General features: G+C 47.6%; 1 protein-coding gene across 1 annotated transcript in view; it reads left to right on the top strand.

Moving 5' to 3' along the window:
* Nucleotides 1-1,758: 1,758 nt before the first annotated feature.
* Nucleotides 1,759-27,559, top strand: part of GNA13 (G protein subunit alpha 13) — a 34,707-nt gene continuing 8,906 nt past the window's right edge. The window contains exons 1-2 of the mRNA XM_004592961.2: nt 1,759-2,252; nt 4,610-4,836. Coding sequence (XP_004593018.1) covers nt 1,970-2,252; nt 4,610-4,836 — 510 coding nt within the window. The 5' untranslated portion in view covers nt 1,759-1,969. The remainder of the gene's footprint in view (nt 2,253-4,609; nt 4,837-27,559) is intronic.

Below are 27,559 nucleotides of genomic sequence, written 5' to 3'. Positions count from 1 at the left end.
CTCCAAGACAAGGTTGCACAGAGCGATCAGTATGGTACAGCTTTCTCTGGTATTCTACATGTCACAACACGAACTGGTTAGGCAGGAACAGCTCCTGCCTTCCAGGCACCCTTCGCTTTCCATTATGAAACACACGATTTGGGGAAAAGCGAGATGAATGCCAACTGGCCCAAAATAGAGGCTCCTCCCCCATCTTTGCCGAGTTCAGATTGGCACCTAGAGAGAAGGCAGCCGGGACTGCCGTCCTATCTTGGGCAGAGCTTTTTTGGATGCCAGGGTCTCCCTGAACAGTAGCTAGGCCTAAAGATCCACCTTCCAGCGCCCGGCAACTTTTCTTTGGGGCCAGAGGTTCCCACCTGTTGGTTTCTTTCCCAAATGCCTGCAGTGGCAGGGGCTGGGCTGAAGCCAGGGCCAGGAATGGACCCCAGCTCTCCCACATCAGTGGCAGGAAACCACATTTCTCTATCTCTCATTGTGGCCTCGCAGGCACTGACAGGCCGCTGCGGGCAGGAGGTAGCAGCAAGTACTGACCTCGGGCCCTGGCTGGGAGGAAGACGCGGTGGCCCAGCGGCTTAGCCAGAGCCGCGCCCATTGGCTCGGTCCCTAACAAAGCCACAGCTGGGGAAGGGAGCTCCCCTGCTTGCAGACAGTGTGCCCCACGTCCTGGCCAGAGCACAAGGAGACACTCCTACTCCAGGCACTGCAGTCAGCCGTGACTCAGTCACGAGGCTTCTTGGTGACTGACTCAACTCCAGACAAGTAACCCAGGAGCATTGATTTCTAAACTTAAACCTGCTCCTTGGCCGGTCAGAGCTGACCTTTGACCCCAACTGCCTATCACATAGGAGGCTTCTGAGGGTTGGGGGCCCAAACCAAGACGTATCACATTGCATGGCCAACACACAAGGGCAGTCGGTCGTGGTCTTTTCCACCTGAAACTCAATATTAAGCACGAGGAGGACAAGCTTTCGGGACCTTCGCTTCGCAGTCCCCGGTGGTCACTTGCAGCCCCTTCCAGGTGTCCTGGACTGAAACGACTGCTACGACAGAGAGGGGACAAAAAAAAGCCTCCCTTGACTGGTCACATCCTCTTCAATCTGGCAGGAAACCTAAAATGTGCCTGCTCCCATCCTCGGCCTGTCTGCTTATCTGCTTCCTCGCCGGGAAGAGTCTGCCTCACAGTGTCCGGTCCAGCGGGATTTTCACCATGACCTCACCCCATTCGCCATTCGCGGCGTTTAGGGTCCAGCCGGGGACTCACACCCGGGAGACACCGGCAACCCGGCCGGCCGTGAACTTCAGGTTTTATTATTATTATTATTATTATTATTATTCACCTCACAAACCAGGGCTGGGACTGCGGGGCGGCCACTGCCGACGTCAGGTCGCTCTCCCGGCTGAGGAGAGCATCACGAGGACGATGACAGCGGATAAGCGAGTGCGAGCGCGCCAGCAGCCGTGGGCTGGGACCCGGCCGCCGCCTCTAGGGTTCCCGGAAACAGCCCTGGCGCCCAGGAGTTGCGCGCTTTTAAAGGAAACAGAAAGTTGAGCTCGGCGGGCGCGCGCGCCAGGCGGCCCCTCACGTGACCGCGGCTCGGGCGCGCGCCCCTCGCTCCCCCACCCTTCCCCCGACCAACGCACGCGAGGCCGACCGCGAGCGCGTGACTCGCCGGGCCCGGAGGCGGCCTGCGTGCGCGTCCCCGGCAGCCGGCGGGCGCGCGCACGCCCCGGGGGCCACCGCCCCTCCCGGGCCCGCCCTCCTTTCCCCTCCCCTCCCCGGTTCGCCTAGCCCGCCCTGCCCGGCCCGCCCTTGCGAGTCAGTTCTCTGGTTCCCTCCCTCCGCGGGCGCGCTCGGGCCGCCGCAGCGCTCCCCGCCCTCGAGCCGCGGTGCCGGAGCCGCCCGCCGCCCGCGAAGGAGGTGGAGGGAGCCGGAGGGGCCCGCCGAGGCGGCGGCGGCGGCGGCGGCAAGATGGCGGACTTCCTGCCGTCGCGGTCCGTGCTGTCCGTGTGCTTCCCCGGCTGCGTGCTGACGAGCGGGGAGGCCGAGCAGCAGCGCAAGTCCAAGGAGATCGACAAATGCCTGTCCCGGGAGAAGACCTACGTGAAGCGGCTCGTGAAGATCCTGCTGCTGGGCGCGGGCGAGAGCGGCAAGTCCACCTTCCTCAAGCAGATGCGGATCATCCACGGGCAGGACTTCGACCAGCGCGCGCGCGAGGAGTTCCGCCCCACCATCTACAGCAACGTGATCAAAGGTGCGGGGCCGGGGCCCTAGGGGGCGAGGGGACCCCGGGGGTGCGGGGACCCCGGGGGTGCGGTCACCGGGCCCGGACACCGCCCGCGTCCGCTCGGGGGGGACCCGGCGGAGGACCGGGCCGCGCAGGGCGAGAAGGGGGCGCGCCCCGGGGCTCGGCTTCTGCCCGGCCTGAGTGCCCTCGCCCCTTTAGGGGAGAGGGAAGACGATGCCCGGAGGCGCCTGAGGATGGGTGGGGGGGGTCACGGCTGGACCCGCCACCCCTCCCCGACCGCTGGCCTCGTCCCCTCCAAGTGGGAAGTGAGGAGAGCCAGGTGCCATGGGTTCTGCGGGGTGGCCTCACCCGGAGTCCTGCCTGCAGATGGGGCACGAAGACTCGAGAGTGGGTCTCCAGCCCCACAGCCCGCTCCGGCCGCCTCTGGCCCGCCCGGGTGGGGTGACCCGAATGCAGAAGGTCCGGTGCGTCCCCGGCTTCCCTGGGCCGCCTTCTGAGCGAGTTCTGGAACTGTCGCAGTCAGGAAACTTTTGCCTTGCCTACTCTTGTCAAGGGCGTAAGAGTGACAGCCCTTGGGGCTTTTGGGGGACCAGGATATGGAAGCTGGAGGGTGTCCTTTGATGCCGTGGCCTCAGGAAAGCCTAGACCCATACCTTTTGGCCCCAAATCATAAGCGTTGTGGGTTCTCGCCCGGTTGTCCCGATCCGCCACCAGGCTGTGTGTGCCTGTGATCGCGGTTGCACACCCTGCCCTTTTAAGCTGAATAACTGGGCAGGGAATGGAGTACCAGTGCTGCGTTTTCTGTTTGTACGAAGTTGGGTAGGCATTGAAAGACCGGCCTAAAAGGAATGCGGGTTGTGCCCAGGTCAAGTCGGTGACTTACTGTTAGGTAGGCTAATGGGCTCCGCTCCTTTTTGACAGTGTTGTTCAAGTTAAACCGTGTTGTTGGGTAGGGGTGTGCACATGATTTTTATTTCTGGACGGTCAAGGAAGTTGAGAAGATAGCCTCTGTTTTGGCATTTGAAAGATAATCCGCACTCCATTTTCTTGAGGTTAGGTCTTTTCCACGGACAAGACTTCTTGGCCAAATGGAGCGCCTGCACCTGGCGCGTCTGGTGCGCCGCGGTTCTGTCTGGGGAGCTGGGTGTCCAGGAGTTTGCTCAGATGCTTGATCTGGGCTGCTTCCGATTACATTGCAAGTAATCCGAGCAGCTTTTCAGTGGGATTTTTGTCCAGAAAGTAGAGAAGTTGCTCCTTCAGGTCACTCCCCCGCCCCCCAGGGCTTGTGTAGAGCTGCCCGGAGGGGAAGGCATTGTGGGGTACTGGCTGGAGATGTGAGGCTGGGAGCTCACCCGCAGGCAGCGCTCAGCCCCGGAACCTGTGCGGGTGAGCTGTACAGAAGAGCTGTGTTTCGCCTGCCCTGATGTTTAGGACAAAGCTCTAGGCCCGAGACTGCTTGCTGGTCCTCTCTTGGAGGTACTGCAGTGCAGAACTTCATGTCATGGTCGTGAGTAGAGGCAGCGTGTGCACTGCCGCCGGTTCTGCAGGCCGGAGGCTGGCTGGGACCTTCCACGACACCTGCTTGCAGCTCGGATGGAGAGGGGAGGCAGCTCATCTCATGCAAGCATTATGTCTAAGCTGGCATAGTCAGGACATTAACAGCGAAATCATTTCTGGATTATCCAAATAGTTGACTCACTAAGAGCCAAGTGACTGTCAGGTGCACCAGAGGTAGCAGTTTACCTGCAGAAATGTTGATTTTGCCCTGGGCCCTGTGAGTGGTAATTTGTTTGGGGGTGTTTTTGCAGTTGGCCTTCCTCCCTGCTAGGGAGGTGTGAGGCCCCTGTGGCCCACACAGGTTTGACCTGATGTGAGAGAAGCTGGGCTCGGGGGCCAAGGGGCCACCTGGATGCTGAGCTCTGGGGCTGCTTCTCACTGTGGAATAACTAAGTGTCAGCCTCCTGAAACGGGCTTGCATGGTGGCCTTCATAGCTTGGACCTGGGGCTGCGCAGCATCCTTCCTTCTCTAGTTTTCTTCTGAGCACCATGGAGCCCAGAAGTTTCTTTATAAATTGCTACATGTTACAAAGTCCTTCAGGAAGAACAGTTGAGCTGTTGGTATTTACTCTTCAATGCTCTAAGTTTACAACTTGGAGCAACTGTATATATGTATATGTATATATATGTATATATATGTGTGTATATATATATATATATAGCTGAGAAGATACTGGGAGCTGTTTTGATTTTGGTCTCTATTTTTGGAGGAGGATTGAGTAGTTTAAGGAAATAACATTGAAATGAAAACTTGGGGTCATGTCTCATGATTCTTCCCCTGTTTTCATTTGTCTTTTTAAACAAAGGTATGAGAGTGCTGGTCGATGCTCGCGAGAAGCTTCATATTCCCTGGGGAGACAACGCCAACCAGCTTCATGGAGACAGGATGATGGCGTTTGACACCCGGGCCCCCATGGTGGCCCAGGGACAGGTGGAGACACCCATCTTCTTACAGTACCTTCCGGCTATCAGAGCGCTGTGGGCAGATAGTGGCATACAGAACGCCTATGACCGGCGTCGGGAATTCCAGCTGGTAAGAGATTTTTGTTCTTTTAAAACATCATGGTTTTATTTTTAAAATATTGACTAATGTCTAGCTTTAGCACACTTTTTTTCTTTTACTTCCACAGTATAATTTGTCCAAAACTGCAAAAATGTAGTATCAGATACTGGGATTGCTCTGTGGTGAGCTTTTTAGTACGATGTAAATGAGACAAATGTGGATTTGACGAACCTCTTACTCATTTTTTCTTTTTAAAAGTGAAGTTGTGATTTTCTTAAATTTTGCTCTCCTTTTGAAAATCATTTCCTCCCTGTTTTGGCGATAAGATCCTTTCAAGGTTTTGTTCCATCAAGTGGTTTGTAATTTATTGTTGCTGCTTTGGATTCGATTCTGGGTTCTGTTTGCCAAAGGCCAGAGAGCTTCTGATAGTGAGAGAAATCAACCCTGTGCCCTTAGAAGTGATTCGCATCTGAAGGGCTTCGCTATAAAATGTCTAAAGTGATAGTCAAAAGGAAAACTGCTTAGAAAGTTTGTTGATGATGTCACCAGCGCTGCCGGGTGTGGCCACGCGGGGATGAACAGCCTGCAGCCTCTGCTGTCACAGTTTGTACTCAGGAGGAGGCTGGGTATTCAGAGTTACCAGAGAAGTGTGTGTGATAACTTTGCAAAGCTGACACCTTCATCTTAGCTTTCTCTGACTTTTGGCTGTTACATACATCATCATATGATTACAACTTGACTGTTTTCTCGTGTGTGTGTGTGTGTATGTGTGTGTCCGGTAACTTGCCCATTTCTGATAGTCAAGGACTATCTCACATTCTTGTAAATAGTGAGCAACATTATATGTTAAAAACTGTAGCTTGACAGGTGACTTTCAGCCAGTTCCCAGGTTTCTGATTCTTTTTGTTCTGTGGGGCTGTTGAGCTTATGTGACTGCCTCCAGTTCTAAATGCTGCTTATTTTCTTTAGTTCATTTTCTTTTTTTTAAATACTTTTTTTAAAGATTTATTATTATTTTTTTTAAGATTTATTTATTTTTATTACAAAGTCAGATATACAGAGAGGAAGAGAGACAGAGAGGAAGATCTTCCATCTGATGATTCACTCCCCAAGTGAGCCGCAGCGGCCGGTGCTATGCCGATCCGAAGCCGGGAACTAGGAATCTCTTCTGGGTCTCCCATGTGGGTGCAGGGTCCCAATGCATTGGGCCGTCCTCAACTGCTTTCCCAGGCCACAAGCAGGGAGCTGGATGGGAAGTGGAGCTGCCAGGATTAGAACCAGCACCCATATGGGATCCCGGGGCATTCAAGGCGAGGACTTTAGCTGCTAGGCCATGCCGCCGGGCCCAACGGTCCATGATCTTTAAGCTTTCTTAGGCTCTGGAGTCATCTTTCCAAGGTCAAGGCAAAAGCATGCATCAGTGATAAGCATCTAGTACATACTGATTGAATGAATAAATGAATAGCTGTGCGCCTTGAAGTTCCTGTGTGAAAGTTCCATATTTGCCCTTTACCATTTCATTGGAGTTGGGCTTTAGGGACTTCAAAAATTAGTGCATTCATGTCCTGTCAAGATGGGCAGAAGGCACCGAGTGTGTGTCATTCAGAGCACGCAGGTAGGGCTGCTGTGTGGGACCTGTGTGTTCTTGGCTTGAGGAGTTAAGACCCCACGTGAAAGAGAGTCAAGGCCCAGACATTTGTTGCTCCACAGGACAGAAGAATAGGCTGAAATCTAATTTTTAAACTTCTTGAAGACAGAGGTTTTTCTCTTGGGTAGTAGCCCTTGGCACAGGTCATAGGTGCCCAGTAACTATGTTGGATGAATGACTTGTGTATGCTTTTGGTGTGCTGTCTGGTGTTTGGCAGTGTTAGGTGCTCAGGAGGCACACGGCCTATTTACAGTGAGCCTTGGGACACTGTCAGTCCTGCTCACCTGCAGGGAGCCAGTCCGGAAGGACTATCTCCTCTCGCCCTCTTGCATGCAGTGCCATCTTGCCCTTACTGTGGCTGTCCTAGTACATCTTTCCTGGACCACAAGGAAGTCTTGTTCGCACACTGCATGCGTGGAACACATGGTCATTCTCTGTTACCTCTAACTCTCTTTGTGAAAGTCAGGACTAAGAGACTTCAGGTTAAACGTAGTTTCATTCATTAATTCATTTCATTCATTCACACCCCCTGATTTTCTGCTGCACATCCCACGAGTGTCTGTGTAGCCCTCTGGCAGAATGTCTTCTTACCAAATCTCTATCTGGCCGTTAGTCTTTATCCTTAGCAGTGGACTCAGAGTTGAATGTGACTGAATGCAGGTGCATCAGTTTCTCAGCTGGGATGCTCATTAAAGCAAGCCAGTTTCCAGATTGCAGCACCTGAGGGTCTTCGGGAGCCTGAAATGGGACCCAGGGATTAGTATTAGCAGTAGGCGATGTGGTTGAGTTTGTTACGTGCCTCATGGCCGTGCCTCATCTCCTGTGTCCACGGGCTTCCTCCTGGACAGGATCCCACACCCTGTGTCTTCCCTCCGTGCTTGCTAGTGGCCTGGGTGCTGCCCGCTTACCTTCGTGCATGGCCGCGTCACTCACACACACAGGAGCATGTCTCTCACATACCTTTTTTTTTCTTTCCTACTCACATAGAGTGTGACATTTAAGTTTATTTCCTCATTTTTGTAGACCTTCTGAATTGTAAAGATCTACTAGGGAAAAAGTTGTTCATCAAGTTTCTTCTGCAGGACATGAATTACTTATATATGCTAGCTGTAAAATTTTCTAAGAGATAGGAAGCTCTTGTATGTTTATAACTTGTGTTCTTGTGTTTGACAACATATGCTCTTAGTTTTGTATAGAAAGGATCAATATCGGGGAGATGGGAGGAATTATCAGATAAAGTACAAATCAAAATTAGCATTTCCGTTTCAGCTATTTGGCTGTTGAACTTAGTAGTACAAATTGAAAAAGTAGTTGGTAAGTTCTTTGTGACGTTTTGCTTAAAATGAGTGACTGCCCCCTTTAATCAGTTTTTAGACAAGGGGTAGAGTTGTGACAGCAAAGCTTAAATTTTTTTTTAAGCAATTGCTTATTTTTATTTAAAAGGCAGAATTATAGAGAGCAAAGGGAAGATCCGTGTACTGGTTTACTCCCTAAATGGACAGAACAGCTCGAGCTGGGCTGGTCCGAACAGGAGCCAGGAGCTTCTTCCGAGTCTCCCATGTGGGTACAGGGACCTCCAGTGCTTTCCTAGGCACATTAGCAACGAACTAGATTGGAAGTCGAGCAGCAGAGCTCGAACCTGTGCCCACATAGGATGTTGGCACTACAGACTGATGCTTAACCTTGCACAGTATGGCACAGACCCCGCTCCCCCCCCCCCCCCGCCCCCAGCTTAACTTTGTTTTGTTTTGCTTTTTTTTTTTTTTTTTTTACATTTATTTTTTACTGGAAAGTCAGATATACAGAGAGAAGAGTTAGAGAGGAAGATCTTCCGTCTGATGATTCATTCCCCAAGTGACCGCAACAGCTGAATCTGTGCCTGTCTGAAGCCAGGAGCCCAGAGCCTCTTCCGGGTCTCTCACGTGTGTGCAGGGTCCCAAGGCTTTGGGCCATCTTCAACAACTTTCCCAGGCCACAAAGCAGGGAGCTGGATCGGAAAAGGGGCCGTAGGGATTAGAACCGGTGTCCATATGAGATCACGGCACCTGTAAGGCAAGGACTAGGCACTAGGCTACTGCTCCGGGCCCGCAGCTTAACTTTTTTTTTTTAAGATGTATTTATTTTATTACAAAGTCAGATATACAGAGAGGAGGAGAGACAGAGAGGAAGATCTTGCGTCCGATGATTCACTCCCCAAGTGAGCCGCAACGGGCCGGTGCTGCACCGATCCGAAACCAGGAACCTGGAACCTCCTTCAGGTCTCCCACGCTGGTGCAGGGTCCTAAAGCATTGGGCCGTCCTGGACTGCTTTCCCACGCCACAGCAGGGAGCTGGATGGGAAGTGGAGCTGCTGGGATTAGAACCGGCGCCCATATGGGATCCCGGGGCGTTCAAGGTGAGGACTTTAGCCGCTAGGCCACGCCATTGGGCCCTAGCTTAACTTTTTTAATAGGCCACTCTCTTGCCACTAAAAGCTTTTAGTCAAATGTGACTGGTTTTCTTCCCAGATGCCCTAGGCAAATGTTTCCTTTTTGTTTAGTTCTACTATGGGTAAGATAATTAGCTTACTGTAGAAAAGAAAAGTCTAAAATTCACCTTCTTGTGTAACTTTAAATACATTTCTGGTTATTAAGAACTAGCATGTTAAACATAATAGAAGAAAATAGTGATTAAATGTGATACAGAGCGTGTGCACCGTCTCCTGATGCTGCACTGTTGCATTCCTGTCCTCAGGAAAGCTTCTCAGGTGACAGCCACAAGGGCATTTGGGAACATGGGTGGTGAAGGGGCGATGGGGCCCCAGGCTGGCTCGGGTATGGTGTGATTGCCCGTGTGGACCAGAGCTAACAGAGCGGGCAAGAGTCGCTGGCAGCTAAATTGGTTGCTTAGTTTCCTTTTTTTTTTTTTTTTTAAGATTTATTTATTTTTATTGGAAAGTCAAATTTATGGAGAGAAAGGTCTTCCATCAACTGGTTTACTCCCCAAGTGACTACAATGGCCGAAGCTGAGCCAGTCCGAAGCCAGGAGCTTCTTACGGGTCTCCCACGCAGGTGCTGGGTCTCAAGTCTTTGAGCCGTCCTCTACTGCTTTGCCGGGCCACAAGCAGGGAGCTGGATGGGAAATGGTGCAGCCGGAATATGAACCAGGGCCCATATGGGATCCTGGTGCATTCAACGCTAGGACTTTAGTCACTAGGCTACCTCACCTGGGCCCTGTTGCTTAATTCCTTAATGGAAAGTATAAGCAGTGCTGGTTAGGTAGGTGGGACAATTGTGTGACAGTGGAATGAATACCCCACAGCTTCCCGGTTTCTATAAATAGTTTTAACACTGTCAGCATTAACACAGCTTCCTGTAATGACCAGTCTGTCTTCCCAGTTCCTGAAACCAAAAGATGTTCTCTGTTGGTCATGGCTGCTCGGGTTCGGCTTCATTTTCCTTCCGCAAGTAGTACAGTCTGCTTGCCAGAGTTACACTTCTGCCCTCTGATGGATGGGCAGCTCATTCATAAGGCAGCATCTCCTCTCAGTCTGCATAGCCAAGGAACTGTTCAGTTGAGGTTTGGCCTGTGAAAAGGAGTGTGAGCCAAGTAAAACCAGAAACTTCGTTATGGCTTAAGTAGTGATTTACACTGCAACATTTATTTGAAATACAATATAATCAATCATTTGTTGACTCTTTAATACTTATTTGGACTTGAGTTAAAAAGCTAATTACTACTCTCACATAAAATGCTGTATTTGTGTTGAAGCCAAGCAGAGGGGCCTCGATGGGGGAAGCCAGTGTGATCTGTTGTCGTTGTAGGTGGTTTAACGTGCATCACAGCACTGGCCTCTGAGATCGTAGTTTAAAATTTAGGTTTTGCGCCAGGGCTGTGTTGTAGCAGGGTAAGCTGGTTAAGCGTCTGTTGGCATCCCACGTGAGTCTAAGTTCGAGTCACAGCTGCTCTATTTCTGATCCAGCTCCCTGCTGATGTACCTGGGAAAGCCCTGGAGGATAGCCTGCATGCTTGGACCCCTGCACCCACGTGGGAGACGCAGGTGCAGCTCCAGGCTCCTGGGTTTGGCCAGGGCTGCATTCATTTGGAGAGCAAACTAGAGATGGAAGATTTTTCTCTGCCTCTGTTGTCTCTCCCTCTCTGTAACTTTGCCTTTCAAATAGATAAATCCTTTAAAAAGAAAGTAAAAAAGAAAAGTTTACGTCTCTATAGGTAAAATTTCCTTTTGAAAATTTGCTGAGCTGTCAGTGATTATATTTTATTCAAACCTTGGAAACCTAGAGCTGGAGTGTTATTTATTTTGAAAACAGGATGTTTGGCAAATAGATATAGTTTCCTTTTTCAGTATTTTCTCTTTAAAATGTTTTTGAGAGAGAGAATGTTCCCATCCACTGGTTTATTCCCCCACTTAGAGCTCTGGCTGGGCTGGCTGCCACTGCGAGCCTGAAGTCTGAAAGCTGGAACCGAGTTCCTCGAGCCACTTCACTATCTCCCAAGGTCTGCCCAGCAGGCAGCTAGAGCCAGGAGATGGAGCAGGTGCTGAATCTAGGTACCTTTTATAACACACAGCATCCTACCCTGCATCTGGCTACTGGGCCAAATGCCCATGCTGCACACAGTTGTAGTACAGTTGTGGGGACCTGCACGTGTGCACACACACGCACATGCACACACACAGACGTGCATGTAGGTGAATCAATTACTGTTGCATTTTGTTGATGTTATCAGACTCTTTTCTGGTGGGGAAGTTGTTCGGCAGTGAGTTAGCCCTGTGATGTTGCAGAGGGGTTGTAAAACTCAGTGTTGCTCTCCGTATTACTTTCTTGTTGCTGAACATCTGTTTTCTGTATAAATATGAAGGCTGAAATTTACTGATTCGTTTTGCTCACTGTAATGCATTTCAACTAGTGTTTTTAAGGTTTATTTATTTGAAGAGTACAGAGAAAGGGAGAGACAGAGAGAGAGGTCTCTCATCCGTAGAGTTCACTCCCCAAATGGCCACCAGGGGCCAAGCCGGAGCTAGGAGCTTCACCTGGCTCTCCCAGGCCTTGGATCCTCTTCTGCTGCTTTCCCAGGTGCATTCAGCAGGGAGCTGGATCCAAAGTAGCGAAACTGGGACTTGAACCATTGCCCGTGTGGAATGCTGGTGCTGCAGGTGACAAATTAAGCCACTTTGCCACAACCTCGGCCACTTACTTAAGGTTTTAATGTGATTACCTCAATTTGATGTGTTTTTCTGCTTTGCTGTGGGGACCAAGGCAGGCAGCCCAGCCGGAGCTTCTCTGTGTTTCTGTCTCTACAGCTGTAAAACAAGGTTGATTGTGAGAACTTTTTTTAAAAGGTTTATTTTACTTATTTGAAAGGCAGAGTGATTTGGATAGAGAAATCATCTCTCTATTACTTCACAAGAGGCTGCGGCTGGTCCGTTCCAAAGCCAGGGGCCCCAGGCTTTAACCAGGTTCCCACATGGGCGCCAGGACCCTGAGTACAAGGGCCATCCTCCACTGCCTTCCCAGACACATGGGCAGTGAGGTGTGCTGGCAGTGCGGAGGCCAGGACTTGAACCAACACTCCAGTTTGGATTGCTGGTATTGCAAGTGCCAGCTTCGCTTACAGCACCTAATGCTGGCCCAATGTTCTCACCAGTTGTGAGGGTTATGTGAGATAACCCATGTGACGCCTTTGGCACAGTAGTGGCCATGCTTTAAACCATATTACTAGTATTAGCTATTAGTATTCCTAATGTATGGAGTGCACTAAGGTATCCTTTAAAGAACATGCACCTAAATGTGCTTCAGATGGTGAGTAGCTTAAAAATGAGATGTTAGGGCTGGCATGGTGGCACGGTGGGTAAAGCTGCCGCCTGTGATGCAGGCATCCCGTGTGAGCTCCAGTTGGTGTTCCGACGGCTCCACCTCCACTGCAGCTCCTTGCTAATGGTCTGGAAAAAGCAGCACAGTGGGCCTAAGTGCTTGGACCCTGTCACCAACATGGAAAACCCAAAAGCAGCTCTTGGCTCCTGGTTGGCCTGGCAGAGTACCAGGCACTGGCAGCCATCTAGGAATGAGCCAGCAGCTGGATGAGCTCTGTCTCCTGTCTCTCTGTAACTCTTTCAAATTAATAAATAGGGCCTGGCAGCGTGGCCTAGCGGCTAAAGTCCTCACCTTGAACGCCCTGGGATCCCATATGGGCACCGGTTCTAATCCCATATGGGCCCTGCTTCCCATCCAGCTCCCTGTTTGTGGCGTGGGAAAGCAGTCGAGGACGGCCCAAAGTCTTGGGACCCTGCACCAGCGTGGGAGACCTGGAGGAGGTTCCTGGTTCCCGGCTTCAGATCGGCGCAGCACTGGCCGTTGCGGCTCACTTGGGGAGTGAATCATCGGACGGAAGATCTTCCTCTCTGTCTCTCCTCCTCTCTGTATATCTGACTTTGTAATAAAAATAAATAAATCTTTAAAAAAAACAAATTAATAAATAAATCTCTGCCAAGAAATGTGGCACATGCATGATACAATGTTGCTCAGCTACAAAAAAGAGCAAAATCCTGGCATTGACAACAGAATGGGTTGACTGGAGATGACAGCTAAGTGGAATAAGCCAAACCCCCCCCCCCCGAAAACAGTATCATGTTTTCTCTTATTTGTAGTAGTTAATATATAGATAGATACACTATTATAGTTTTGATGATATTAAAATTTGAGGGGCTGTATATGAGGGGCTGGTGCAGTGGCATAGTAGGCTTACCCTCTGATTGAAAGTGCTGGCATCTCATGTGGGTGCCAGTTTGTGTCCCTGCAGTTTTGCTTCCGATCTAGCTCCCTGCTGATGTGCCTGGGAAAGCAGTGGAGGATGGCCCGAAGCCTTGGGCCTCTGGATCCACATAGAAGGTTGGGAAGAGGCTCCTGGCGCCCAGCTCAAGATCAGCTCAGCTCCGACCATTTCAGTCATTTGGGCAGTAAACCAGCAGATGGAGGACTTTACTCTCTGTGTCTCCTTCTCTCTCTAGAAAATCTGCCTTTCTTTTTTTTTTTTTTTTTAAAGATTTTATTATTATTGGAAAGCCGGATATACAGAGAGGAGGAGAGACAGAGAGGAAGATCTTCCATCCGATGTTTCACTCCCCAAGTGACCACAACGGGCCAGTGCGCGCCAATCCGATGCTGGGAACCAGGAACCTCTTCCGGGTCTCCCACGCGGGTGCAGGGTCCCAAGGCTTTGGGCCGTCCTGGACTGCTTTCCCAGGCCACAAGCAGGGAGCTGGATGGGAAGTGGAGCTGCCGGGATTAGAACCGGCGCCCATATGGGATCCTGGGGCGTTCAAAGTGAGGACTTAAGCCGCTAGGCCATGCCACCGGGCCCAAAAATCTGCCTTTCAAATTAAAAATAAATAGACCTTTGAAAAGTTTGCTATATAAACAAAATTGGCTGCTTTTCAGTTGATCGTTGCTCACAGCTCTTGGCCTGTGCTCCTGACTGACTCTGGTCTTTCCACCTCTCACTTGTTGAGCTCTCTCAGTGAAGCTTGAGGCTCTGACTGCAGGCTACCTTGAGAATCCATTCAGAAATTAGAGTGGGAAAAGGTGTTTCCTGAAGTGCTGGCATCTCATTTAGCACCTGTTGGAGGGTTCCAGACCTGGCTACTCTGCTTCTGGTCCAGCTCCCTGCTGTGTGCCTCGCAAAGCAATGGAGGATGGCCTGTGGGCTTGAGATCTGGAAGACGCTGCAAGCCCCTGACTTGAGCCTGCCTGGTCCTGGCTGTGGGGAACATCAGGCGACTTCACACTTTCTGTCTGTCCTTCCTCTCTACTTCTGACTTGGAGATAAATCAATCTGCAAAAGGAAATCAGAAATAATGGCTTAGAGTTGTATCTGTGAACACCTTTTTAAACAGGCAAAACCATTTCATCATTGATGACTGTCTATATTTAGCCCTTAACTGTGTATATTTAAAACGGCCTGAGGTCAAGTGTGGGATCATCTATTTAAGATGTCTTGTGGTTGTTCCTAAAGTTCTGGATTTTGCAGCATTTTGGATTTGGAATGCTCAGCCTATAATGAAGATGCTAATTTAAATTTTTGTTTTAAGATTTATTTGCGGGCCCGGCGGCATGGCCTAGTGGCTAAGGTCCTTGCCTTGAACGTGCCGGGATCCCATATGGCTGCCGGTTCTAATCCCAGCAGCTCTACCTCCCATCCTGTTCCCCTGCTTGTGGCCTGAGAAAGCAGTTGAGGATAGGCCAAAGCCTTGGGTTCCTGCACCCATGTGGGAAACCCGGAAGAAGTTCCTGGCTCCCGGCTTCGGATGGGCGTAGCACCGGCCATTGCAGTCACTTGGGGAGTGACTCATCGGACGAAAGATCTTTCTTTCTCTTTTCCTCTCTGTATATCTGACTTTCCAATAAAAAAAAATAAAATAAATATTAAAAAAAAGATTTATTTGAAAGGCAGAATGATAGAAATCTATCCATGGTTCACTCCCCAAATAGTCACAAAGGCTGGGCCAGGGCCAGGCCAAAGCCAGAGACTTGGAGCTCCGTTTAGGTCTCCCGTGAGGGTGGCAAGGGCCCAATCCTCGGGACAGCCTTCACTGTCTTTCCCGAAACACTGACATGGAGCTGGATTGTAGGCAGAGCATCCAGGTTCTAGCCAGCTCCCGAGAGGGCTGCAGGCAGCAGCTTGGCTCACTGAGCCACCACACTGACCGGTTCTCTGGATTTTGCTGTGATGTTTACAGTTAGAGTTAATTGTTTGGGGAATGTGTTGTCTGAGATGAGATGTGTGAGCAGGATCATCCGTGTGCTTCCGTTCCTGCTGGAGGTGTGATGAGGTGACCATGAGCGTCGGCCTAGGCGCTGGCTGCGCTCCTCTTTTCTCTCCCGTCTCCTGAGGCCCTTCCACACCAGTCTGCCGTTTCCCTGCTGGGGCTTAGCAAAGACATGGTGAGGTCAGAGAGCGTATTTGGGCTTCATGGCCAGAGTGAAAACATTCCCTGTGTCCCTAAAATACAAAATGAATTCTAATACAATATTTTAAAGTTTTATGGTTTCTTGTTGCTTTTTGTAAGGTCATCAAAAAAAATTTACTGTAACAGAGTTCCCACTGTTTTCTCATGAAGTCAAATAAATCTCAAATGTGTCTCCCTGAAAGAATAAAGATGTATTGATTTTAGTCTTAAAAACAGCCTTGGCTGACAAGCGCAGCTCTTCTTTGCTGTCCCTTAAATGTGCTTTGGTTTTTAGAGCCAGGACAACTATATTTAGCTTATAAATGGAACATTTCTCCCTTAACTCTTCTAGAAAGATTAAAGAAAAAGCTGAAAAAAGTGGAGTGAGAGACTTTGACTTTCCTTACCATCTTGGTTACTTTTTTCCTACTCTCTGGATAAATTTTTTACAAATGCTTATTCTGTTTCATGAGGTGAATTGGCAGAGTATAAATTATGTAGAGAATCTAGTCTTCTAAGTTCAGCACATGACTTTGTTTAGGTTTTATGATGTGTAGTTTGGTTATTCCTTTGTTGCTACTGAGTTGAAGAAAACCTGGATGCTCCTAGCAGTGAGCCGCTGCCCCAGGGTGCAAGTCGCCAGGGTCCCTCGCAGGTTCCTGTTTGTCTTGTGCTGTGTGAGGTCTGCCAAGAGGAAGCAGGTACATAGATATACCTTAGAGACATACAGTTGCTGTTCAAATATTGGATGGTCTCCAGATTGATTTTTATTGATATTTAAATCCAGATCATTGGATACTGTATCTTCACAAAGCTGTACATACTATCTATTCCAATGCAAATTTTCAAAAAAAAAGTGCTCGAACTAATTGAGTTAAAAATGTTACAGTACAAATGATTTACTATTTTTAACTATTACCTATTTACATTTAACTATTACCTATTTACATATAACTGTCTTCATTTGCCTCAGTTTCAGAAGTGGTAGGACTTTGTTACTGTGAAGAATAGATTCATTGCAGCGTGAGGACAAGGAAGTTACGCTTGCTTCATGTTTCTCTCACCGTGGGTTGTGTTTAAATGTTGCAGCCAGTTTTATGGTGAGGATTACAGTTTCGTGAAAGAACCAAAATTCCCATGAGTTACCTTAATGTGCAATACCTTTCTTATGATGAAAAAAGAATACTTTAATAAAATGGTTTAATTCTGTAGAAATATACTTTCATATGAATATGTCCATCTGAGTATTCAATTTTTTAAAAGGTTGATTGGTTTAATTGAAAGGCGCAGTGAGAGCTTCCATTTACTTGTCTGCTCCCCAGATACCCACATGGACAGGGCTGGGACAGGCCAAAGCCCTGAGCCTGGCACTCCCTCCGTCCCCCACGAGGCGGGCAGGGGCCCAGGCACTTGTTCTGCCTCCCAAGCACATTAAACCGGGAGCTGGAGCAGAGCAGCGCAGCTAGGATTTTTAACTGGTGCTCCCATGTGGGCTGCTGGCATTACAGGCGGCCACTTAACTTACTGCAACACAATGTCGGCCCTCACCTGATATTTTTATATGTAATTGTATTTTATGTACATGTATTAGAGTGTTACTTTAAAAGTGTGTGGAAAGTGAATGGCAAGTATAAAAAATGATGAAGGTGGGAAAGCCCTGGCTAGCAGATTACAGGTGATCTGTCACCGTCACAGGTGTTAATGGTTCCCTCAAAACCTGTTCAGGTGCCAGGCTCCCTTTTGCAGGTTAGAGATTTGCTAGTGAACCAAGTGAAAGTGGTCTTTATGTTGATTTTGCATGTAGCTTGGAGGACCGGCACTAAGTTGGCAAAGATGTCATTGCACGTATGGGCAGTGCTGTGAAGAAAAAGGTAACAGGAACAGACCAGTAGGTTGGTACAAGAAGGTGACGTTTAAGACCCCACTGCTCAGTGTCGGCTGGGCAAGGAGGGAGAGTTCTCCAGGCAGAAGCAGCAACGTGTGGAGTGGGAAAAGCTTGTGTGTTCACTCAGTGTGCTCATTCACACAGTGTGACTGAGGCCAGCGTGAGGGAGGATGACACAGCATGTCGCTGTCTGCACTGGAGCCCACCGTGCAGGCTTGGGGTGTCTCTGCTTGCATGGGGAAGCCATCGGGGTTTGTGGGCCCCCTCAGTAAAGGCTGTTGTGGGTGAATTGGAGGCAAGTAGGTGAGCCTTTGTACTAGGCACTGCTCTGCATGCTAACCAGTTCCAGAGTTGGGAACCTGCAAGACGAGAGAGGCGGATTGTAGGTCAGCTTCGTAAGGGCAAATGTTGGGTTCTGCCAGACAGGCTGCGAGGCACAGGGAGAAAGGCTTGTGCTGTGAGTGCCTTGGGTCTCATAAGGCAGGGGATATTGGTGCTTTTGGATAAAATGGGAAGACTGAGAGGTTTTTTTTTAATTATTATTATTACTTATTTGAAAGTCAGTATGCAAAGAGATACATGGAGAGATTTTTCATCCACTGGTTCACTACCCAGATGACTACAATGGACAGGGCTGGCCAGGCAGAAGCCAGGAGCTAGGGGCTGCTTCTGGGTCTCCCACGTGGGTAAAGAGTCCCAAGAACTTGGGCCATCCTTCACCGCTTCCGCAGACCGTTAGCCTAGAGGTGGGTGGGTGGGAGGTGGAGCAGCTGGCTCTAGCTGACCCCATATAGGGTGTTGGCATCACAGACAATGTCTGTGCTGTGCCAAATTTGAAGGAAAACGAATTCAGAGTTTGGTTTGGGCAGGTTTATGATATCTGAACAAATACACAGCGAGACAGCAGGTATGTGCTGAGTCCTGAACAGATCTTTGGTTTAGAAATGGACACTGAGATGTTGTCTTTATCTAGTCAGTATTTAAAATCTGTGTAGTGCGTGTGATTTATCAGGGAAAGGGTATACAAAGAAGAGACTAGGGTTTATAGCAGAATTTTGAGAAATTTCCACATCGTTTGAGAATATTTGAAGGAGCAGGCACTTAGCAGAAGTGGCCAGAAAGACGGGAGAGATCCAGGAAAGTGTTGTGTCTGTCATGTGTCATGTGGTTGGCAGTGCCGTGTGTGAATGGAGTGTGGCAAGATGCAGAGTGCTGTGTCCCTTGGTGTGGCGACTGGGAGGTTCTAGATGCTGACGGCGCAGGTGGTGCTGTGGGCGAGAGGCTGGTCTGGAAGGGTTTGCAGAGGGAAGAGAGGTGAGGAAGTGGAGAAGATTCACTTACGATCAGGCTGACTATTCTCGTTTCCCTTTTGCAATGCTTTGAACCACCTGGCTTAGCAGGTTGTGGTTGGACTTTTTGAAGTTCAAGAGGACAAGCATTGTATTAGTGAATTTATTTGAATCTTTCTCAGAAGCGTTAAATACTAGTTAATGACATTTTTTTAAAAATTTATTTATTGCACTGGACAGGCAAGACAGCGGGAAAGAGATCGCCTCCACTGGTTCACTGTGCAAATGGCTCTTACGACTGGGGCTTGTCTGGGCTAAGCCTCCCACGTGTGGGCGGCAGGGCTCAAGTACTTGGACTGTCATTTTTCACTTTCCCACGAGCTGAATCAGAAGTGCAGCAGCTGGAGCCTAAACAGTGTCCTGATATGGAATGCTGGTGTCACAAGCAACGGCTCAACCCTCTGTGCCGTGACACTGCCCCCAATATTATTAATTTATTAAGCGAGGCAAATACAAAGGAGTTTTTCTTTTGGACTTGATTGTTCTGCTTAAGGTCAGTTCCCGTTTGGTGAAGCAATAATTGGATCCGTTTTCTGCAGCCATGTATTCCATATTGTCTCTGTGTTCTCGACCCAGGTTCTGGGAACCCAGGGAAGCCTGTCTCCCTGCCTAGGTGAGTGCTCCCAGACAATGGGGATCAGGGATGTCAGCCGTGCTGGGCAAGTGTATGAGGAAAGTATTGTGTACCACATTTGTAACTGTTCTACCAAGAGTTCGCAGAATCACTAAGCATTTATTAGCTTCGGAAGGATGTGAGGAGGCAGCGTGGCCCAGTTCATTTTGTGTTTTACATGCGACAGGTATGTGGAAGCTAAGGAGGCGTGAGATGTTAAGGTCACCACTGCTTTTGGGGCTAGAGCCAAGATTCAGACTCAGGCCGTATCTGACACACACCGCCATGCTTTCCTGCTTGCCTTAATGGCAGAATCAACCAAACAGTGAATTGGAAACAGGAACTCACGTCTTTATAATAGTGGGTGGGTTTCCACAGTCATCAGTGTTCAGCAGCATTTGCAGTTGGTGTTGCTTTTCTCTGGCTTGATGGATGGGAGGATGGGGAGGGGAAAGTTGTTCATGTTCCTGATTGGTTGGCTGGAGCTTTGTGCTGGGAAGAGTTGGATTGAACACTGAGCTGGGAATGAATTGATGTTTTTCCTCTAAGCTGTTGTGTGGGTGGAGGCATAGGACTACTTTATTCACGCTGGCTGTTGTATAATGTTTGAGTAATAGGGCATTGCGCATGAGACGGTAAGGCAGAACTTTCTCAGCTACATTCACTAGGATTTGGGCGTGTTGTGAAACCCCTATGGTTAGCACAGGAGCTGAAACGTGTTCCAAAAGTGCATCCTGTGTTGGAAAAACTGTGTGTTCTTTATTTTTTAATAATTGAGGTCATTTTTTTTCTTTTTTGGGAACCCCTACCTCCAAAACAATATAATTGATTACTGAAGAGTTGTACTTCTGGCAGAGTCAAATAATTCTTCATATACCATTGGAATTGTATGAACCTTTTCTTTTTTCCCTCCAAGATGTTATTTGAAAGGCAGATTTATAGAGGAGAGAGAGAGAACCAAATCTTCCTTGTGCTGGTTGACGCCAGAATCTTCTTCCAGGTCTCCCACGTGGCGCAGCCCAAGCGCTTCAGCTCTCCCTCACTGCTTTCCCAGGCTGTAAGCAGGAAGCTGAATCAGAAGTGAAACAGCCGGGACCCGAGCCAGCACCCATATGGGATGCTGCTGCTGGAGGCTGAAGATTAAAAGTTTCAAAATTTAAGCTTTCTAGTGATATTATGTGAAGAGTGGGAAAATGGGTTGTTACTTGTTCTGAGGGAATAACTTATAGGCTTCAAAATCCAAATTAACTTTCAAAAATTTTGAAGTATTTGTGTTCATTCAGAAACATCTTCCATTTAGCTATTATCCCACAGCTCCAAGACATCTTTGTTGACGTTTGGGTGTATTTCCTTCCGACAGTTGAATATATCATGGGACATTGAGATAACTGTTCATTTGATATTGCAACACTAGCATTTCCAGGAAGAGGTATTCCCCCCCCCCAGCAGACCAGAAAGACAATCTTTAGAAGTGAGTGGATTTTTCACTTAAATGGAAAGTGCTTCCCTGTGTGTAGTTTCTGTGGACAGAAGTGAGGGTAATGACCACAGTATGTACAGTAAGTGGGGGATAAATTTCCGTTTCTCGTGGCCCTGATGGTCAGCTTTGTACTGTGGCAGAGCAGACTCGCCTCTAGAGTAGTAAGCTCCTAACTCCTCTCTGAAGCTTCTGACAGTAGTGCTGAACATTTTATAAGATGCATTTTTATTTATGATTGCTTATTGGATAAATGGCTAAAGTTTTTTTGTCTATCTTGGAAGAAGCATTGTAGTGAAATGAGATCCTTTTTTTGTGATTCTATGATAAAATGGTTACTAAACTACTTTGTGTATAATTGTTTGAGGTATTTATTTCTTTTTATTGGAAAGGCTGACTTACAGAAAAAGGTCTTCTATCTGCTGGTTTACTTTCCACATACTGCAGTGGCTGGAGCTGGGCCTGTTCAAAGCTAGGCCCCAGGAGCTTCTTCTGGGTCTCCCATGTGGGTGCAGGACTGAAGGCTTTGGGGCTTCTGCTACTGCTTTTGCAGGCTTTTAGCAGGGAGGTGATTGGAAATGCTACAACCTGGACGTGAACAGGTGTCCATATGGCATGCGAGCACCTCAGGTAGGGGTTCCATAAACTACTTCATACATTTTGCCATATGTAAATTCAGAGTTGGTGGCACTGCAAGAAGACTCTTAGGAGATTCAGATTATGAAGTCTTTAACTGAGAGCCACTGTGCTGATGGGTCTAACTAAACAGCTTGTTATAAACAGAAATTTATGAAGTTAAATAGTAATTCAGTTCTTTCCCAAGATCTTCTTTTAGATCTCTTAATTTTAATATTATATACCAGTTTGGTTTTGCAGTTTTTATGATAGGGAAAATGAAAGACAGAAGTAGTCTTCCGGAAATTCTGCTCAGGGTGTTATAAACTGTCTCAGATTTGTCTGGAAAACTGGTGACTGACTTGGTGCTTTTGGAAGTTTTAACTTATGGATGTGGAATATGCTAGCAAGAAATATGGAATTATGTATTTATCTGAGGTCTACTTAATTTTGATAGATTAAATTGAGGCCATTTGGGGAGTGAGTCATTGTGTAAAAATACCTTTTTCTCTCTGCTTTTGTCTTTGTAACTACATTTCAAATAAATAAATCTCGTTCCAATTTTAGTATATGTGCTGCCGAAGCGAGCACTCAAATAAATAAAATAAATCTCAAAAACCACTTTAAAAATACTTTATTTTCCAGAGAAAAATGAATGTAAACTTTTACGGGGGGGGGGGGTGCAGAAAAGTCTCAAGGATAAGGAACAACAGAATTGGGCAAAGTGAAAATCAGGCAGAGGGCCTGGCATGGCATCCTAGTGGCTAAGTCCTGACCTAGTGTGCACAAGAATCCCATATGGGTGCCTGTTCGTGTCCCAGCTGCTCCACTTCCCTTCCAGTTCCCTGCCTGTGGCTTGGGAAATCAGTCAAGAACAACTCAAAGCCTTAGTACTCTGCAACTGCATGGGAGACCGGAGAGGTTCCTGGCTTCTGGCTTCGGAACAGTTCAGTTCTGGCTATTGTGGCCACTTGAGGAATAAACCAAAAGATGGAAGATCTTCCTCTCTTTCTCTGCTTCTCTGTTTATTTGCCTTTCCAATACAAATAAATAACAAATACATTAAGATTTATTTATTTTTATTACAAAGTCAGATATACAGAGAGGAAGATATTCTGTCCAATGATTCACTCCCCAAGTGACCATAATGGCTGGTGCTACACCCATCCAAAGCCAGGAGCCAGGAACTTCTTCCAGGTCTCCGACGCAGGTGCAGGGTCTCAAGGCTTTGGGCTGTCCTCAACTGCTTTCCCAGGCCATAATCAGGGAGCCGGATGGGAAGTGGGGCAGCCGGGATTAGAACCCACACCCATCTGGGATCCCGGTGCATTTAAGGCGAGGACTTTAGCTGTTAGGCCACTCACTGCACCATGTCCCAGTACAAACAAATAACTTTTTTTTTTGAAGATTTATTTTATTTTTATTACAAAGATATACAGAAAAGGAGGAGAGACAGAGAGGAAGATCTTCCGTCCGATGATTCACTCCCCAAGCGAGCGCAATGGCTGGTGCTGCCGATCCGAAGCCGGGAACCTGGAACCTCTTCCAGGTCTCCCACGCTTGGGTGCAGGGTCCCAAAGCTTTGGGCCGTCCTCAACTGCCTTCCCAGGCCACAAGCAGGGAGGTGGATGGAAGTAGAGCTGCCAGGATTAGAACCGGCACCCATCTGGGATCCCGGGGTGTTCAAGGCGAGGACTTCAGCCACTAGGCCACGCCGCTGGGCCCAACAAATAACTCTTAAAAGAAAACCAGGAATGGAGAAATAGATGGAGGAAGTGGATCTGGTTGGTGGTGAGCTCTGAGAGCCTGCATGACAGTTCTGTAGGTTTCTTGAATATAAAGCTGTCCTCTAGGCTGATAAGACCTCAAGTAGCTCTTATTACATTTTATTGTAAAAATTATATTTTCGGGCCAGGCCTGGTAGCCTAGTGGTGAAGGTCCTCATCTTGCATGAGCCAGGATCCCATATGGGCGCTAGTTCGTATCCTGGCTGCTCCACTTCCCATCCAGCTCCCTGTTTGTGGCCTGGGAAAGCAGTTGAGGACAGCCCAAAGCCTTGGGACACTGCACCTGCATGGGAGACCTGGAAAAAGCAATACCTGCTGTTGGGCTTGGCGTGATGGCTCTGGCTAAATCCTCTCCTAGCACACACCGGGATCCCATATGGGCACTGATTCATGTCTTCAGCTACTCCACTTCTCATACAGCTGCCTGCTTATCCTGGGAAAGCTGTAGAGAATAGCCCAAAGCCTTGCTATCCTGCACCCACGTGGGAGATCTGGATGAAGCTCCTGGCTTTGGATTGGCTCAGCTCCACCCATTGAGGCCACTTAAAGAGTGAACCAACTGATGGAAGATCTTTCTCTCTTGTCTCTCCTCTCTGTAAATCTACCTTTCCACTGAAAATAAATGAATCTGTTTTAAAAAGAGAAATGTGGAGATAAGAATACCATATTGCACTGTTGGTGGAAGTCTAGACTATTATGACTGTTAGAGACGTCATAATGGAGAGTGCTCCAACAACTGTAATTGATGTGTATGACCCAGCTATCCCATTCCTCAGAACATATCCAAATGAAGTGAAATCTGCATACAAGAATGGGACCTGTAGCCCGATTTATTATAGCAGCACAATCCACATGATGAAGACGTGGAAACAGCCCAGATGCCCGTCCTACGAGGAATGGGTGAAGAAACCAATACATTACTCAATGGAGTACTTCTCAGCCATTAAAAGAATGCAATTCTATCATTTGCAACAAAGTGGTCCCAACTGGGGACCATTTTGCTCAGTAAAATAAGCCAGTTCAAAAGGATAAATATCATATGTTGTCTCTGATGTAAGGCAGCATTCATGCAAAGTACAGAACAAATAGATGTATGAGTATGTGTATACATGTAGTCTCATAGATGACCTATGTAATGGAGACTAGCAAACCAGGAAGCAGAAATACATTGCAGAAAACATCTGTACTCTGAAACAAAAGGAGGCTTCTCAATGAAACAGTTAACTATACCTTGATGATAGGACACTAGATTTTACACCTTTCCTTGTGTACAATACCTGATACACTTAATAGCAGAATAGTATATTTGTAACTGTTACTAAAGGATTACACTATAGGGGAAAATAGTGGGAGAGGAATTAAAGGGGGAGAAGCCAGGGGAATCCCTATACCTACAAAGCCGTATTGTGGAAAATAATAATAAAAATAAAAAAAATAAAAATCACACCTCACCTGGTTATTTTTATAAGAAATTGTAAATGATATTAGAATCTTGGATTGCAGATAAATAGCATGGACAGAGTAATGTTACACCATACTGTATGTTTTTATTGACTGTGTGGAGACAATAGAGAGCTAGGAGGGGATTTAGCCTAAATAATAAGGAATATTGCCTTCTGTGTTAATAGCCATATCACATCCTTAGGTTGAAATGAGGGGTTTCGATTTTTTAGCCAACTTTAAGCCCAGTGTTTTTATTTCGTACTTTGTGAAAACCTCTAAGTACAGACTGGATGGAAGAGCTTACGTCAGATAGACTCACTTCATGGGATGTCATCATTGAGCTCCACACTTGGGTGAATGTTTTCAAGACTGAATCTGTTAGTGTATACAAATGTGAATTTTTGATAGAACTCTTTTAAAGGCAAGTTAATTTTTTTAAAAAGATTTATTTGTTTGACTACAAAGTCAGATACACAGAGAGGAGGAGAGACGGAGAGGAAGACGCAACGGCCGGTGCGCGCCGATCCGAAGCCGGGAACCCGGAACCTCTTCTGGGTCTCCCACACAGGTGCAGGGTCCCAAAGCCCTGGGCCGTCCTCGACTGCCCTCCCAGGCCACAAGCAGGGAGCTGGATGGGAAGTGGAGCCGCCGGGATCAGAACCGGCGCCCACATGGGTTCCCGGTGCATTCAAGGCGAGGACCCTAGCCACCAGGCCACGCCACCAGGCCCAAAGGCAAGTTAATTTAATTGATTCTCCCAAGCATCTGCTTAGTGAATCTTGCTTAATGAATATTCAGGGAACATTGTGACCTGGATTTGCTTTGGGATTAGTACTGGAAATTGAGAGCAAGTTGTTTGTAGGTCTATAAAGGCCTCAGTGTGCTAACAGAGCAGCTCAGAGTTGTGATTGGCTTAAGGAATGAACAGATTTCTAGTTTTCTGTCACATTTCTTAATTTTTTTCATATTGAAATATCTTAAACTTGTGAGTTGGAGACAAACTGCACGAAAAGCATGAAAGCCACAGGCATTATTTTGTTAGATACCAGTACTTTGGAAAATGTTTTGCTTTTTATAGCACTTGACTGCTTATTGTTCCTGTATATAAAAAGAAACCGGATATTATCTTTTGAGTTAATACTGTCATCCTCATACTAATATCTATACTTTATATTTAAAGAACATCTTTTACCTAATATCTGTTTGCTTTTAATTTTAACATTTTTAAAACTATTAATATTTACTTTAAAATAAAATAAAGGTTAGGTAATGCTAGTCTCATAATTTAAAATTATAGCCATGGGCCTGGCATGATGACCCAGTGGCCTTGAACGGACCTTGATCCTTGCCCCAAACATGCTAGGATCCTATATGGATGTGCCGGTCCAAAGCCAGGAGCCAGAAGCTTCTTCCAGGTCTCCCACGCAGGTGTGGGATCCCACGCAGGCTGTCCCCAATGCTTTCCCAGGCCACAGGCAGGGAACTGGATGGGAAGTGGGACAGCTGGGATTAGAACCGGCGCTCATCTGGAATCTCGGTGGGTTCAAGGCAAGGACTTCAGCCGCTAGGCCACGCGCCAGGCCCTTGTTTTCCTTTTTTTGCTTTTTTATATATTTGAAAGGTAGAGTCACAGAGAGAGATCTTCCAAATGTCTGCCATTAGGAACCTGAAACTTCGTCCTATCTCCCATGTGGTTGGTAGGCATCCAAGCACTGACACCATGCTCTGCTTTCTCCATGCGCATCAGCAGGGAGCTGGACTGGAATTGGAGCAGCCTAGACTTGAATTGACACTCTGATCTACAGTGCCCCAACAGCAGCACCTACATCTTTATTTTCTGCATAACTTAACTTTTTCCCCCCCAAGTCTGTTATTTACAAATAAACTTAATTGGCCTGTGGCTATATCATTTATATTTTACAAAACTACTCAGTGGTAGTTTATGTCAGTAACAATCTTTTGAGCAGCCAGTTTTCAGTGTGATCGTCTGACTTTTCCTCATAGTCAGTACATAATCCCATAAAACGAAATTGATTCTATATGTAATTCATATTACCTGAAGATCTTTTTGATGAGGTTTACATAGTTAAGAAAGTTCCATGCCCGTATAAACCACAGATTAGGGTGGGGAAAATTGAGGAATGGGGTAAAGTGGATGAAACAACTGTTTCCAGTCTTTGTGTTTCTTCCTGTACCTGGGCAAAGTGGGGAGCGCTCTTCTCTGCATCAGCACCTGTGAGTGGGGGCCGGCCACCCGATGTCATCCAGGATCCCCGATGTGCAGCATGTTCTGAGGGTACTGCTTAAGTGGCTTTGCTCCATGGCTGAGGGATTCCTTCCAAGGTCTGTTGGCTGATATAGTCCACTTCAGAGTCTCCACTCCCCCAGATACTCTTTGTCAAAGCTTGGCAGGGAAAGCTGTCCAATTTTGCCCTCTTATGGTACTAAGTGTGCCTGCAGGCCTCAGTAAACTGGTTGTCATGTCTCCCATGTGCTTCTGGGCATACGGTCTGCTGCAGTTCCACTGGAAATTAAATCATTGCTTGTTAGATTTTTACTGCAATAATAAAGAATATTTACAGTTGTCTGAAAATATTATTTTTTTAAAGATTTTTTTTTATTATTACAAAGTCAGACATACAGAGAGGAGGAGAGACAGAGAGGAAGATCTTCCGTCCAATGATTCACTCCCCAAGTGACCGCAACGGCCGGTGCTGCGCCAATCCAAAGCCGGGAACCAGGAACTTCTTCCGGGTCTCCCACACGGGTGCAGGGTCCCAAAGCATTGGGCCGTCCTCGACTGCTTTCCCAGGCCACAAGCAGGGAGCTGGATGGGAAGTGGAGCAGCCGGGATTAGAACCGGCGTCCATATAGGATCCCAGCGCGTTCAAGGCGAGGACTTTAGCTGCTAGGCCACGCTGCTGGACCCAAAAAGATTATTTTTAAAAAATCCTCCAGAGACATGGTAGTATACTGCCATAGTTTCTTCCAGTGA

This window comes from Ochotona princeps, chromosome 17 (assembly GCF_030435755.1).
Source record: "Ochotona princeps isolate mOchPri1 chromosome 17, mOchPri1.hap1, whole genome shotgun sequence".
Taxonomy (NCBI): domain Eukaryota; kingdom Metazoa; phylum Chordata; class Mammalia; order Lagomorpha; family Ochotonidae; genus Ochotona; species Ochotona princeps.
The sequence above is the reverse complement of the archived record's forward strand: the minus strand, read 5'-3'. Positions and strand labels throughout refer to the sequence as shown.